The 17,338-nt window shown below is 35.3% G+C and overlaps 1 protein-coding gene across 3 annotated transcripts in view; it reads right to left on the bottom strand.

Moving 5' to 3' along the window:
* Positions 1 to 9,743: 9,743 nt before the first annotated feature.
* Positions 9,744 to 17,338, bottom strand: part of LOC140766796 (endoribonuclease Dicer homolog 4-like) — a 71,861-nt gene continuing 64,266 nt past the window's right edge. For all 3 annotated transcript variants that reach the window (XM_073106446.1, XM_073106447.1, XM_073106448.1), the window contains 3 exons: positions 11,026 to 11,386; positions 10,799 to 10,913; positions 9,744 to 10,327 (listed from right to left, as the gene is read on the bottom strand). In XM_073106446.1, the coding sequence (XP_072962547.1) occupies positions 10,177 to 10,327; positions 10,799 to 10,913; positions 11,026 to 11,386 (627 nt within the window). In that variant the 3' untranslated portion in view covers positions 9,744 to 10,176. The remainder of the gene's footprint in view (positions 10,328 to 10,798; positions 10,914 to 11,025; positions 11,387 to 17,338) is intronic.

Genomic DNA, 17,338 nt, shown 5'->3' with positions numbered 1-17,338 from the left:
CTATTTGTAGGCTAGAGCTTGAACTTACTGAAAATCTGCAACAAGTGATACTGATTGTGGACAAAGAATAAGAAACACAAGTTAGTTTTGCATTAATTAGAGCTTGATACTCAAAATTTTCCATGTAGATAGCAGATATGCTTTGGAGCAATATACTAAACATTAAAAATTTTAAGTGGCTTAGTCAGACGGACGACACATATAATCTAGTGTGCAAGAAGACAGAGCTTACAACAAAAGTTATTTAACCGAAGCAAAAGTACATGCAATTTCATGCTTAAGTTTGTTCCCACACACAAATATATTGCCTCTAGCATATAACATCAGCCCTTCTGAATGCAAAAACAAATCAATACATAATGCCAATATCATCAAAAAGATCACCTAAATGCAATTGTTTCCAAGGAAAATGCACAAAACTACATAAGTATAAACCTAGTAACAAATTGTGTTAAACTGATCCAATTCTATATCTTGCAACCTAATTATGGCATAAGAGGCTTGGCTAATTATTCAACCATTACTCTATGTCTCTATCCAATCAATAGCTATTAGCTCTCACTCTTGAGCCATATGATTACTCTACCTTCATCAGTATATGAAGGCTATAACTTGATAAATGAATTTTGACTATACCAACTTATTTGAAGTTGGTTCAAGGACAGTGAATAAAATTACAGAAGTTATTCTTTGTTATCAGACTGTGGTGCCCCATTAGCAGATAATATCCATTCTCTTTCTTAAGAAGACGGCTAATGTTTTGTCACTGCTTAATTTATTTGCTCATTAGAGTGGGACCATACCATTCCACCAAAATGAACTTAAGGTTCCCATTTTTCATCAACCAAAAGATTTAAAAAGTGTTTATTACATAACTTGTTGAAGTTGAAATAATAAAGTATAATATTTTGATATGTACCTTCACTGTCACTGCATATGTGGAATATATACATTTGTATGCTAGTATTAATATATTTTAGAAAAGAAAGCTTTTACTCTAGAAGGAGAAAATAGGGAGATGTATCACTCTTTTTTAACATTTTCATATCAAGAATTAATACACAAATAATTGTGTAACTACATGCTATATACATACATTTGTATGCAATGCTATATTAATTTACAATAAACAGAGGAAGTTGTAATCATGAAAGACAAAGACAATAAAATTTTTTCATAATAATAGCACAGATAAAAATGTTGAAAAAGACTACACTATTCAAAAATGCAAGTTTCGAAATCAACATACACATATAAATATCCTAACATATCCTAACATATCCTGATTATTACGTTCCTCAATATCTGACAACATATATCAATCTGCACCACATTGGACTCAAACTAATATAACTTATCCATACATAGGCCTTAATATATATAAAGCAAGTAATTTGTTACATTCATAGGAGTTCCTATTTTGAACTAAAGAGATCAATGAAATATAGACATCTAAGACCTAAGTTAAATCCTTGCCCTCAAAGTGCTATAGACCTAAATAATACTTGCAGTTTTAACTTTCAAACTCACAATTAGGTAAGTAATCCTTACTCACAACTAGTAAACAATCCTCGCAGTAGTTCACATAAGCAAAAATAATCAATAAACAAATTTAAAATTGTAAAACATAAATAGAAGAGTAAACTAGCTAGAAGGAACAAGTCTCTGTGCCTGAAAAGTGATCTCTTTTAATAACTTTAAGACATAAGACATAAGACATATTTAGACAGGGGAGAAACAAAGAGCATATTGTTATCTTGCCACCTTCTAAGAAACATGATAACTATCATCATTTATTAAATAACAACCTTGCTTCCAACATGGGAGATGTTGGTTGTCCACTAGTTCTGATGAATGATAATACAATAGAAACAGAAAAAGGCAATATTGCAAGAAATGTACCTTCCCATTGAGGAGGAAAACTTCATAAGGTTTTGGTAACGATGATCCTCAGGTAGATTTCATCATACATCACAACAATACGTGCCTAGAGAGGGATGATCAGATCAACACAAGTGCTGCTATAAAGACAGAAAAAGCATTAGAGTAATTTAGTACAGAGATGACGGAATGTTTCCTTCATCTCCTCCGGATCTGATTCAGTAAAGAACATCTAACGCCTTACTTCTTTTGATCGTCACTGAAAAGTGAAAACCTTCATCACTTTATTTTTGTTACTAAGAAAAAATAAAAGATGGTAGAACAAGAAAAATCCAAATTGAAAGTGAAAGCCATCCAATCATGCCGATAACTTACAAGTTCTGATTTCTAGTTTTTTCACCTGAGAGATTCAGAAAGCAGGGAGTCATTATGGACTAGAGCTTTAATTTTCTTATAACTACAACGAATGGTAATGAACGCAGCACAGGGAATTATCAAATACTTAGTTTGCCTTAATTAGAGCATGGTACTACAAAGTATTCCTTATATAGACCATCACATATTGCAGTTGTATATTACAGAAATTTAGGGGCAATTATCTGACTAACTTTAAGGTCAAATTAAGGAGGAGATAAAAAAGAATGATACAAAACTGTTAAAATCCAATTCACGAAAATATGAATTATAAAGCGTGAGGAAAGCAATCTTGGCCCTAATATAACCGATGATAGCAAGACTCTCTCTCAGAGAGAGGCTTCAGGAATTAGGGTATCCTCCTTGATGAAGAATCTTGGAGTGTAGACTTTGCAGGTGAGATGGAAATGAAATAAGAATTGGGGAAATATCAAGATAGAGAGCCAGACTAAAAAAAACAAATTAGAATGGACAATGAACACAATAAATTCCAAATTTAAATCAAAAACAGAAACTTAATCCAAGGAGGATTGAACGAATCCCTAAGATCCAATGAAATGATCAAGAATTATTTCTCAAAATGTTGAAAATCCATCATGACCCAAATCACAAGAGAGGGAGAAACGACAAATAACGAGAAAACATAGAATAAATTTCAATTTCGAACCTAAAGACCAACTGAGACTAAGACTAAGGGCTTTGCATCTGACATTCGTTGGGCTTCCCTCTGCGGGAGCCAGCGTCCCGGCCTTTTTGTGAATCGAATTTGATCCATGAATCTAAGAAATAGTGAGAATTCCAATTAGATGCAGGTTTTCTTCTGGCTTGCCATGTGAAGAAAATAGTTTATGTACCTGCGGACGATTTGACTGACCCTAGAAAGAGAGAGGGTGAGGAATACCCTAGTACAGAAACAAACTTGGAACCTGCAGTCCTTCCACATCTGATTCAGTGAATGACTGCCGATGTGTGACATGTTTTCCGATTGTCACTAAAAAAATGCATCAGTTATGAGTTATAGGAGAAAATATGTACTTAGTTGCTTACATTTGTAACAACTACTTGTACATTAGAATACTGCATACCTTTTCATTGCTGATAAAAAAATAAAAGATGGTAGAACAAGATGAGTCTAAGACTCTAGGTTGGTGAAATAAAGGCAATAGATAATTCCAATAACTTTCGAGTCTCTGTGATCTCCAGAGAGAGAGAGACATAGGGCATTATTGTAGGCTAGAGCTTGAACTTACTGAAAATCTGCAACAAGTGATACTGATTGCGGACAAAGAATAAGAAACACAAGTTATTTTGCATTAATTAGAGCTTGATACTCAAAATTTTCCTTGTAGATAGCAGATATGCTTTGAAGCAATATACTAATCATTAAAAATTTTAAGTGGCTTAGTCAGATGGACGACACATATAATCTATTGTGCAAGAAGACAGCTTACAACAAAAGTTATTTAACCGAAGCAAAAGTACATGCAATTTCCTGCTTTAGTTTGTTCCCACACACAAATATATTGCCTCTAGCATATAACATCAGCCCTTCTGAATGAAAAAACTAATCAATACATAATGCCAATATCATCAATAAGATCGCCTAAATGCAGTTGTTTCCAAGGACAATGCACAAAACTACAAAAGTATAAACCTAGTAACAAATTGTGTTAAACTGATCCAATACTATATCTTGCAACATAATTATGGCATAAGAGGCTTGACTAATTATTCAACCATTACTCTATGTATCTATCCAATCAATAGCTATTAGCTCACACTCTTAAGCCTTATGATTACTCTGCCTACATCATTATTTGAACGCTATAAGCCTATAACTTGATAAATGAATTTTGACTATCCCAGCTTATATGCAGTTGATTCAAGGATAGTGAATAAAATTACCAAAGTTATTCTTTGTTATCGGACTGTGGTGCCCCATTAGCAGATAATATCCATTCTCTTTCTTAAGAAGACAGCAGATAATAATTCTCTTTCTTAAGAGTTAAAAAAGACGGCTAATGTTTTGTCACCGCTTAATTTATTTGCTCATTAGAGTGGGACCATACCATTCCACCAAAATGAAATTAAGGTTCCCATTTTTCATCAACCAAAAGATTTAAAAAGTGTTTACTATATAACTTGTTGAAGTTGAAATAATAAAGTATAATATTTTGATATGTACCGTTACTGTCACTGTATATGTGGTATATATACATTTGTATGCTAGTATTAATATATCTTAGAAAAGAAAGGTTTTACTCTAGAAGGAGAAAATAGGGAGATATATCACTCTTTTTTAACATTTTCATATCAAGAATTAATACACGAATAATTGTGTAACTACATATGCTATATACATACATTTTTATGCAATGCTATATTAATTTACACTAAACAGAGGTGGTTGTAATCATGAAAGACAAAGATATCAAAAATATTTCAAAATATTAGCACGGATAAAGATGTTGAAATAGACTACACTATTCAAAAATGCAAGTTTCGAAATCAACATGCACATATAAACAACCTAACATATCCTGATTATTATGTTCCTCACTATCTGACAACGTAAAGCAATCTGCACCACATTGGAGACTCAAACTAATATAACTTATCCATACATACTCCTTAATATATATAAAGCAAGTAATTTGTTACATTCATAGGAGTTCCTATTTTGAACTAAAGATATCAAAGAAATATAGACATCTAAGACCTAAGTTAAATCCTTGCCCTCAAAGTGCTATAGACCTAAATAATACTTGCAGTTTTAGCTTTTAAAGACTCAATTAGGTAAGTAATCCTTACTCAAAACTAGTAAACAATCCTCGCAGTAGTTCACATAAGCTAAATAATCAATAAACAAATTTAAAATTGTAAAACATAAATAGAAGAGCAAACTAGCTAGAAGGAGCAAGTCTTTGTGCCTTAAAAGTGATCTCTTTTAATGACTTTAAGACCTAAGATTTAGACAGGGGAGAAACAAAGAGCATATTGCTATCTTGCCACCTTCTAAGAAACATGATAACTATCATCATTTATTAAATAACAACCTTGTCCACTAGTTTGGTTGTCTGATGAATGATAATACAATAGAAACAGAAAAAGGCAATATTGCAAGAAATGTACCTTCCCATTGAGGAGGAAAACTTCATAAGGTTTTGGTAACGATGATCCTCAGGTAGATTTCATCATACATCACAACAATACGTGCCTAGAGAGGGATGATCAGATCAACACAAGTGCTGCTATAAAGACAGAAAAAGCATTAGAGTAATTTAGTACAGAGATGACGGAATGTTTCCTTCATCTCCTCCGGATCTGATTCAGTAAAGAACATCTAACGCCTTACTTCTTTTGATCGTCACTGAAAAGTGAAAACCTTCATCACTTTTTTTTTGTTACTAAGAAAAAATAAAAGATGGTAGAACAAGAAAAATCCAAATTGAAAGTGAAAGCCATCCAATCATGCCGATAACTTACAAGTTCTGATTTCTAGTTTTTTCACCTGAGAGATTCAGAAAGCAGGGAGTCATTATGGACTAGAGCTTTAATTTTCTTATAACTACAACGAATGGTAATGAACGCAGCACAGGGAATTATCAAATACTTAGTTTGCCTTAATTAGAGCATGGTACTACAAAGTATTCCTTATATAGACCATCAGATATAGCAGTTGTACGTTAGAGAAATTTGGGGCAATTATCTGACTAACTTTAAGGTCAAATTATGGAGGAGATAAAAAAGAATGATACAAAACTGTTAAAATCCAATTCACGAAATATGAATTATAAAGCGTGAGGAAAGCAATCTTGCCCCTAATAAAACCGATGATAGAAAGACTCTCAAAGAGAGGCTTCAGGAATTAGGGTATCCTCCTCGATGAAGAATCTTGGAATGCAGAGTTTGCAGGTGAGATGGAAATGAAATAAGAATTGGGGAAATATCAAGAGAGAGAGCCAGACTAAAAAAACAAATTAGAATGGACAATTAACACAATAAATTCCAAATTTAAATCGAAAACAGAAACTAAATTCAAGGAGGATTGAACGAATCCCTAAGACCCGATTAAATGATCAAGAATTATTTCTAAAAATGTTGAAAATCCATCTTGATCCAAATCACAGGAGAGAGGGGGGGAAACGATAAATAACGAACAAACGTAGAACATATTTTAATTTCGAATCTAAAGACCAATTGAGACTAAGACTAAGAGAAAGAGAAAGGGTGAGGAAGACCAGAATCGTTCGTAGATGTAGAGGCTGAAGAGATTTACCCCCTCCTCCTCCTCCTCCACCACCACCACCACCACCACCACCGCTCGAATCGCGGTCCTCTATCTCAAAAAGAGCGCAGGACAGATCAGAATTGCTTGGAATTCTAGGGTTTACGATGATCTCACGGAGCCGGAGAGCGAGGAATCTGAATTGAGGAAGAGACGAAAAAGAAAGGAGAGAAGAGAGATACGAATTAAGGAAGAGAGGAGAGGACTTATTTATAGGCGCCAGATTCGACTCAAATGGACGGGAAATTCAAAATTACGGAGGAGAGCCGTTTGAAAGAATTAGGAAAAGAGGAAAATCGTCTAACGTTCGACTGGGTGTTTTATTTTAGAGATAATTATAATAAAACCCCTCAACTACTGCTCATTTTTCACATACACTCTCTTATTTTAATGTTTTTATAACTTAACCCCTAAACAATAAATAATCTCGATATAATTAAAGCGTTAAATAGCTATTTTACCGTTGCTTCTTTTTTCTAAATAAGAGTAAAATCATCTCTTAAATACCCAAAATTGATCACATAGCACTCACATATTATTATTTTTAATTAAAAAAGCTAATTGTTAATTAAATAAAGGTATTCCTAAGCTTTTCTTCCATAGTTAAAAACGGAGGTTAATATATCACAAAAAGAAAAAGAAAAATTAAGTATAATTATTTCTAAGTATAATTATGAAATAATTGACGATAGTTAAGAGAATCTAAGTATAATTATTTCTTAGCTATTTTAACGAACTATTTTATTCTCTACTTTACTCTCTTTCTATCCAAAAAATAAAAATAAAATGATCTCTAAAGAGTCGAAGCTTGATTAAGTGACACTCATATGTTTTAATTTTTTAATAGAAAAGAAATATAACTGATAATTATAGGAAGAGGCATTTTGAAAGTTTTTCTAAGAAAACTAATAGCATAATAAATTTGGAACATTAAAAGTAAAATACAAAGATCAGATAAATGATATCAACCATATCAATCAGAAATCATCAACCACATTTTCTTTGAAGTGAGTTTATGAAATCCTTAATCCTTATACAACTATTTATCTAACTTCTTGAGAAACAACAAAATATTTAATTTTGCAGCGTTGACTGCCACAGGCTTCTTTGTTGGGATTTGGGAACACCCTTTTGCTTTGAAGCCTGCTATGCTCTTTGTCAATTGTAACTCTTGGTTCGCCCTCTTTTCTCCTTGTACATTCTAATCTTTCTTAATGTAGTTGGGTACAACCATATTTTTATTAACCAGAAGTCAAAAGGAAAATATTTCAGTCCAGTAGGGCAAAAGTATGAATCATGCCTGATCTTTGATGCATAAACAATTAGGTTTTGAGAAGAGGCAAGAGCACCAACCAAACAGAATTTGCAACATACTTTTTTTGGAGATATGACAAAGATCAAACAAAATTTAATATTCACGAGAACTTTCTCAGGAAGAATGAGGTTAAGATAGTTATGCAGCTAGATCCAAAGCAAAAATAGGGAAATTTAAGTGATATTTTACGAGCAACTCTAATCGGATTCCAAATTTGAAATTTGGAGCCCCACCAAGGCTGTATTTTTTTTAAAGTTTTTTAAAATTTCAAATTTGCATGTATTGCATTCAATAATATTAATTTTATCTGTATCCTTTATTAAATAATTTAAAAAAAATTTCTCACGAAGAACGAGGTTAAGATAGTTATGGAGCTAGATCCAAAGCAAAAATAGGGAAATTTATGTGATATCGAAAGAGCAACTTTAATCGGACCCAACCAAGACTGTATTTTTTTGAAGTTTTCTAAAATTCCAAATTTACCTGTATTGCATTCAATAATATTAATTTTATCTGTATCCTTTATTAAATAATTTAGTTGATTAAACTGAGTATATAATTAATTTTTAACAAAAATAATACTATTGAAAAGTTCTCATCAAGACATTTAAAATAAGTCTAATATTAAATTATTTTTAAGTTAATTTAAAATTTAAGTTTTTTATTATTTATAAAAATGAGTCTAATATTTTATTATTTATAAAATAACTATTTTATTATTATTTAAAATCAATGTGTTCTAAAATATAATTACTCAAAATAATTTTCCAATGTAAGTATGAAATATTAAAATACATTAGATATGAAATACATCAAATAAAAATTACATTAAATATCTATTATTTGTATTATTAAATGTTAATTTCTACTTATTTTGTGTAATATAATTTTGATATTTTTAGTTAATAATATATAATTCTTATTTCAATGTTTATTCAATGTAATATAATTTCGATGCGTTTAATTAAAAAATTAGTAATTTAAAATTACTTCTAAAACTATGGGATATTAGTCTTATTTTAAAGATCTTGCTGAAAGTTTTTCAACTATAAATTTTTATTAAAAAATAATAACACTAAGATGATCTATTAAATAATTTAAAATAGATAATATATATATATATTATTACATTATTATTTTAATAAATATGGAGCCCACTGCGTTGAAGTGCACTGAGTTCTTAGTTTCATATTGGCTCCATATTTAGAATTTTTGGGCTCCAAATTGAAGATGCTCTAAGCCATTTACTCATCTTTTAGTCTAGTTCGTTTGTGGAATAGGACCATGATGTAGTAACTAGACATTTTACTTTATTTTAGATTACTAATTCAACATTTTTTTCTCATCTTATTCCATACAACTTTCTAAAATCTATTTATTAATAACTCAAGATTACCATTTTACTCTTTGAGATCACAACACATAATTACTGTAATCATATACCTTGTCTCTCTCTCTCCTCTCTACAGGTAGCCCTATATACCCACACAATGTGAGGTATTACCCTACACACCCCGTGGTTATAACTCTTGTACCTACACAGTGTCGTATAATGCAGGGAAGTTTTGAAAATATTATTTCCCGATGGCTCAATGGTATTTTTATTATTTGGTTTAAAACATCACTAATTCCCAATACTTTTGTATTAACTTTGTGTCACATTAAATAATTATTATTCCTTATACTAATATTGAGCTAAACATTAGAATAGTTTATACTAATATTAGCTCTCTTCTTCTAATATTAAAAATTAGAATAGTTATGCCTACTCTACCCTTATTACACAAGTAAACACAACCTAACTAGTATATTTCACTGTACATTTATCCTGACATGACCAAATTGTTTGCTGAAATAGTTTCACTATTGAGAAAGACAATTTTTCAAGAAGAAAGTAGAGGTGCTTAAGATTGTATCCAACTAGATGTTTTCCTCAGCTATACAAGAGAAATAGGTGGGGATCTTCCCCACTGATCTAAGAAGAGAAAATAAGAACAGACATACACAAAAACAAAAGACCTCACTCTACATATGAGGTTTGTTATGTACAATTCTTTTCTATGCATATTGGGCTAGTTGACTAGACTTTGTGAACCTAAAATTACGTCCCATGAGGAAGATAAATGAGGCTGCTAGAAAAGGTCTAGTCCAGCCTAACTAGGTTAGCCCTTGCATACAACCAAACTGATAGATGTGCTATTTATGGTAAAAGGAGAATCAAAGTTACTCCTAAAGTAGGGGAGAAAATTATGGTGTGGTGGTAAATGGATCTTAAGGTTTAGGTAGGGTAACCTAGTTGTTTGAGATACCACAAGGCCCCTTCTGCGGCATGTTCTTGTGCAGCTCTCTTTTGCAGCTTAGGTTCACTGTAGCACTCCAAACAAGTTGATGTAACTCCTTTGATGTGCACAATAACCTTGTAAGTGAACCTGCATATACAAAAGAGAAACAGTAATATATCAGATAGATGAAAAATAAATTTTGCTGAGGTGTATGGTGAATTTGGTGAAGAAACCCCCAGATCTACATAGGACATCAGACATTGCAAATGTTCAGACAGAACCTAATTGGTACAGATAGTATGCAATTTAACTAGGATATGCTTACTTACAATCTATTTGTGCCAATGGCACGATAACTTATCATGGATTGTTAGCATTTATCAGGGTTATTACCACTACCATCACTCTAATATCAAGGCATAGCAGACAGACGGAGGATTGTTTATCACAGTTTCTATTCAGCATTGATACTGACAACACGTATATTATTAAATAGCGTCCAGCATTACTTTCTTTCAATATACTAGCTCCTTTCTGACTGGAGTTGTAACTCAAACTACAATAATCCGAGTCTTGAGAATTAGCTTTTTATGGAACATCAGCAAGTATAAAGCTTACATTCTTAGGTGGCTTGGTCCTTCATCTTTACAGCATTCAAAAAAAGGAGGACTCCAATAATTGGCAGCACAGAATTCAAGTAGGCACGACCTTGCCATTTTGTGATCCACAGAACCTATTCAGTAAAAGTAACATTATCAACTACTATGTTTATGAATTGCCATTCTTTTCAACATAAACTCTCACTATTTTATTCATAAGATCATCAGGGGTAAGAATTAACATACTAGTGATCCCATTTAGTTTGCTATCCGTTGCCACCCCATTAGAAAGATCATATTGGTGTATGACTAGTTCATGTTGGTCGTTGCTTCCGATGCTGATCTTGCTGTTGTCAACCTTACAACTCCCACCAGTTCTTGAAGAAACAGAGGCTTTACAGTTGGAAGACAAACAAGCTGCATTGGTCCATCGGAGAGAGAAGTTATTCTCTTCTTTTTCCTGGATCTGTAGCTTCTCAATATGAATGGAGTTATCATTCTGTATTACAATGGGATCTTCATCAAAGCCTATTAGCTCTGCATTCTTCTTCCTAGTTGAATGCACAATATCCTCCAACGACTTGTTTTTATGCTTGCAACCATGAGCCTGCATAACATCAGCTATGTTAGGGTATTTAAACAGAGTCATGTAAATCAAATATATCAAAGATTTGCTATTTGTCTAAAAAAGTGAGTTTAATTTCAGGGATATTGCACAAAAGCATATAATGATGCCTCAAATTAGGTATTACCATTTCTAAAGTGCTAATATTATAGTCTTATTATTAGTTTTCCAATAGTACCGGTCCATACACAATACAATTGGTTAGGGATCTCATGGAGTTATGAGACATTCTCAGTCTTAATTTCCCTTATGTGCATGAAACAATATTTTTAGTAATAGACTATGTGGCCCGTGTATGAGACAGACAAGTGCCCTAGTAGTTTGTGGTTGGATGGACCAGATGTCCCCAGTACTAAGGAGAGGGCTAGCCCCTTGTCCATACCCCTTACCTGTGGTATACTCAGATTAGAAAGAGAACACACTAGATATTATTAGTTCAACTAAAAGAAGGAAATCTATGTTACATAAAATTGTACCTATAAGCCTATAACATCAAAAGTAATCTTTTAGATGGTGTTCTTTTCCTTTTTCTAGAGTTAAATTCAGTTGGTGACTTGGTATAACTTTGGGCATTATTCAGTCTATTATCTATTTATCTTTGATTCAAACAGTCGTAACTAGATTCACAACAAAGTTAGTTAATTAGTCAATCTATTAGTAGTTGCCAACATTTTCCAAGACTTAAACTTAGATATGGAAAAATTAAGGAGTTGGTTCAGAGTCAGATTTGATTGCCTTATCTTGCTCCTTTCTCTTCTTCTACCTCTCTTTCCATCACAAACTTTGATATATTTCTCTAATTTTTCTTTCTTGTCAGAAATTTATCTTTCTCTGCTCTAATACTTATTAGAGTTATTAGATTTATATTTTATTTATTTATCTTATTTCATGGTGACTTTGTATAAAGTAAACCTATTATCGTTTCATGGTATCAGAGTTTTCCGATCTCGAGGGACATTTTAAGTTGGATCTCTCATTCTTCAATAGTCTCTCTCTCCATCTCCCTCTTTGATCTTTTTTTCCACCATTGTCAAGCTCGAGAGCTGCCCCCTCACTCCTCGAGCTTGCTGCCACTACAGCAGCCACTGCTGCAGCAGCCGCAACCTCCACCTCCACCTCCGCTGCAGATGCAGCAGTTGCAACAGCTGTGTGCGTTTCGGCCTCCTTGAGCTTGGTCATCCCGTCGTCTTCCTCTTCCTCGGCGCTAGTTCCCTACAAGTGCAGCAGCAACTGCCACAGCAAAGCTGTAGCCTCTGGAGCAGCAGCAGCAGCACAGCCACCGGTCTCCACCCTCTTTTCGTTCAGCAGCAGCAGCGTAGCAATCCTTTGCAGGCTGTTGTTCTTGATCATGCCACCACGGTCTCATCTCTTCAATTCTGACAGCAGCAGCACTGTGCCCACCAGCAACTACCCACCATATGTTTGACGAAATTTCACTGTATTCACAACTCTCTTTTTCTGCTGCACTGTTCAAAAGTTCCACTCATCAGCTACTCGACGAAAGGCTTGAGTGGACTAAAGTGAGAAAATCTTGAATCGCTCTCAAGGTGTATGATAGATTGCCGTCCTTTCTAATGGCATCTTATGTTCCATTCGGTTGTGAGAGCATATCATTAGTCGAGTTTCTACTTGTCATTGAGCGGGATTGGATCACATGGGCCTCTTCCATTGAGATAGTCCTCCATGGCAACGTCTTCTATAGCATATCAATGGCATCTTTGCGGGGTATGCTCCCCCACGCACTATCATCCAGACCACCACTGTGGCCTCTATTGAGTCTGACACACTCAAGGTTGTTCAGTCGGAGGTTCCGTCTCCATATATGATGAGCAGGTCCCTATGTGACATGGAGATTTGCACCAACATCATCTTGTAGGTTGATCAATCGTTTCGATCTTAACTCTAGACCTCGACTTCTTCTCAGGTCATCTGGGCCCATCTCAGTCGTTGATTCGTTCAATCGAGTCTGATGCGTCGCTTTCAGCTTCGTCGTGATACTCAAGAGGTTAGATGCATGACTGACATATGGTGTAAGCTTACATCAATGGAGCCTAGTCTCTGCTCCTCTGACTCGATGTCTGCTCAGCGCCACCATGACGAGGATCATCTGATGGATTTCCTAAATGCCGTTCGTTTGGAATTTAGGGATCTGACTCGTCATCTATTGCATCGCTCTACTCTCTCGAGCCTGGACAGTACCATAGTCGAGCTATAGGTTGAGGAGCTTAGGCAGCGTCTCTTGCCCTCTCAACAAATCACCACTATATCGCTTTCTGTTGCCATGGAGAGTGCTTGGTGTTGCTCTTGCTTCTATACCAGTCACACCTGATATTGACTGCTACTTGCGTCACTTATGTGCCTGGACGAGATCATCACTTATCGCGTCCTATGTGCACTCATTGTGATCATCCTGGTCATCTTGTCGCTTGCTACTATTAGCTTCATCCTAAGCTTGTTCCCTATTTTGGCAAAGGAGGATCAAGCAAGGACAAGAGTTGTCACTTGGCTTTGTCAACCGCTGCACCAAGCACCACTCTAATATATTTATATAATTCTATTACAGAACTTTCTATGATCAACTACCAATTGAAATATAGAACTGTAAGGTACATTTCATAATAGTTCATACGTTATTCCATTGTAAAATAATAGACCAACAAATTTTATTGAAACACTTACATCTAGATATCATAAATTAGGTTAAGTTTTCTTTTTGTTATACATACCAAGAATGGTCATGTCAGTGTAGTATCAATATGTGGCACAAGGGTGCTGCATGACACCCCTCCTATCACCTCTTAGCATCAAGCAAAGCACACGAAGGAAGTGAGTAATGACGGACAACATTGCTGTGAAGCTGTCGCCCTCCTCTCTCCTCCTTGCCTCATCTCTCTCTCTCTCTCTCTCTCTCTCTCTCCCGCCCTAACGGAGGTTGAAAGCGAGCTTTTCAAAGCTCTTAATGGGCCAAGATAAAAGTATCTATATTGTTGTCAACCCGTTGCCATTTCCATTGTCTTCTCTGGTCTATACCCCAACCTAGCACACCAATGAGGAGAGAAAGGAGAGTGACGACGACTGTAGGCAAAGGTAGCATGGTAATCGCTCTCTCCCTTTCTCCTTCCCTTTTCCTCTCTCTCTTGCACGGGGCCGAAGTTAGAACCTCTACTCTTGCGGCATGGATGACAACTGCTACGGCACATGTTGTGCCACAGGCACGACCATTCTTGTGCATTACAAATGAAACATGTCCTCTATCTTGCTCTCTTTCTTCCCTAATTATAAGCTGAACATTAACATTGACAAACTCTATTTTGCCTGAGAATAAAGTTCAACAATGGATAATACACACCCCCTGTATAATGCCTTGATGTTTTAATCAATAATCTTAGGATAGGATTTGGATATTGAGGTAGTACATGGAGAAGAAACTTAAAGAGGATAAAGCTTTTAAACAAGTGCAGCTAAGAAAATACGTGGAAAGTATACTGCAGTAAATTAAGACATCAAGATGGTGAAAAAATAATCCATGATGGTAAAGTACCTTAGAGGAAATTTTTGCAATATCGTGGATCGACAATTTAGCGGAATGAATACAATGGAGAAATGTCCATTAGACAATAGCAAGACCAACCATGCTTTATGAAATCAAATGTGGGGCAACAAGGAAGCAACATATGATTATGTTTGTTATAGTCAAGGTGAGGATGTTAAGGTGAGTGTGTAGGATTTAGAGACAAAATAGCAAATGAGTATATCCAATAAAGTGGAAGTAGCAGTTATTACAATAACGATTTTTTTTAAGGTCACATTCGTTGCACGTAAACCTCCTTTCTCTTCTCCTTGCCCATTACGCAACAAGGGAAGCGGGTTCGATTTTCTCGATGAGTCATCGGATTTTCGAATCAAATTCAAACCCTATAAATTTCCTCTATAAAAGCCCTAACCCTATTCCTATCCTCCCCATGTCATCATCTCTCTCTCTCTCTCTCTCTTTTTTCTCTCTTTCCTTTTCTTCTCTTCTTCTCTTGACGTTGTTGGAGCATCCATTGTGGGATCAAATCGCCAGACACCGCCGAAACAATCGAAATGCACCCCTCAACTCACCGATGGGTCCCTTCTCCCATGCCATGTATTTCATTTGAATTTAATAGAGTAAATAGTGTATACCTTTGTTTTTGGCATTAGTGGCTTCGTCAGTGAAATTCGCCAATTGACCGCTTTGGGTCGCCACCGCTCTAGTGTGAGAAGCTTCCCGTTGTCACCCTTGTGTTGTGGATACTTTCAAATGGTTCCTATAAGTGATCGAGGGAGGCTACGCCATCCAACTTCCGTCAGCTTTTAGGCTTGCATCTTGCCACTGCCTTTATCGCCTGTTGCATGCGACCTCCTAGACGAACTCCTCTTCTCGTGAGAGTCCTTTGCCATCTTTTGTAGTTGACTGGTTGCCCTTGTAGTCTTGTTGGTTAGATAGCTAACCACCATGGCCAACGGCCATGGATAGCTCTTCTCATCATCGATCAACCCGACCAACCTCCGTCTACCTCAAGCAAGTAGCGATTGGTACAGTCGATGTGGACTGTTGATAGTTTTCCCTCCCTTCATAGTGATCCCTTGAGGAAGATGAGTCGGGCTCAACCTGAGTAGATTTTCATTTAGAGTTTTGTATGCTTTGGATTGGCTGAGCAACCCAACCCATTTTGAAATATTGGGTTTGGGCCTCGGCCCAGCCCATGCTAATTAATCAAATGGGTTGCAGGAGCTGCAACCCAGCTCACCCAAATTACTGCAATTGGTGGGCCACAATCTACAGCCCAACCCAACTATTCAGTCTTGATCGGACCTAATTTTATAATTAAATTAGTTTTAATTTTAGAAGTCATATTTACGGTTAAATCAAAATATACTATTTGTTTATTATTAAAGGTGGCAATTTTTCTTCATACCTGGATGGAGATTTCAATTATTCCACTTAGACTCAGGTAAGTGAATTCACTCACATTTTATTTCGTGAGTATTCTGTGCTTTTACACTGCCATGTTATCTTTGTATGTTTGTGCAAATATTTATGATGCTATTCTTCATGCAAATAGTAATTATTATGATCATGAATAGCTAGTGAAAAACTTAAGTTGTGACTTGTATGACTTAGAACAGTCTCGGTATCAATCGCACCATAACTTTCTGAAGTGACTTAAGTTTACCTAGTAGTCCAGAGACCAGCCTGTTTTAGATCACTGTGATTACTTTCTTAGGTGATTTTAGAGGGATTAGGAAACATTCCCAGATTAGATAGAAAGACTTTTTACGACGACTTTAATTTCTTTCAATGGTTAATGAAAGAGATAGGGGGTGCATTTATTATATAGTGACATCTTCTAGTGACCCTAACTGGAGCGTTATCTTGAGGTAACTCTAGTTGCTAAAGATCCATATGGCACATACCCAAATGAGACTTATTTAATTTTCATTGAGAAGTTCCGCATGTTTAAATACATGTTATTTATCATTTTATTATTCACATTACTATTACTTGTGCCTTATCATTCTAGTTATGAGCATGCTTAGCTCATCTATTTAGCAGTTTTGTTAATAAAACAAAAAAACCTTCTCCATTTGATCTCTAGAACGAGAAATCCTTAATCTCTCTCAATCCCTCATCTCTCTCCTCTCTCCTCTCTCAAAGGTGGACGGCAAGCGATGCACAACAGTGAGCGGTGCATGACGATTCGCCACACTAAGCGAAAAGACGCTATTAGGGCAAAGCCAAAGAGGGTCAAGAGGAGGCTACGACAAGGAAGAGCATGGCGATGATGACGGTTTGGGGTGTGGTGGGGCCCTTGTGAGGATCATGGATTTGATGTCTTTAGTCATTGGATGCTGCTACTAGCATTGTTTGCTTTCCCGAGTGCCTGTTACTCTATTTGGTTTCATTTG

Source organism: Typha angustifolia, chromosome 9, assembly GCF_048772165.1.
Source record: "Typha angustifolia cultivar Huaian chromosome 9, ASM4877216v1, whole genome shotgun sequence".
Lineage (NCBI taxonomy): Eukaryota > Viridiplantae > Streptophyta > Magnoliopsida > Poales > Typhaceae > Typha > Typha angustifolia.
This window is presented reverse-complemented; position numbering and strand designations above follow the sequence as displayed.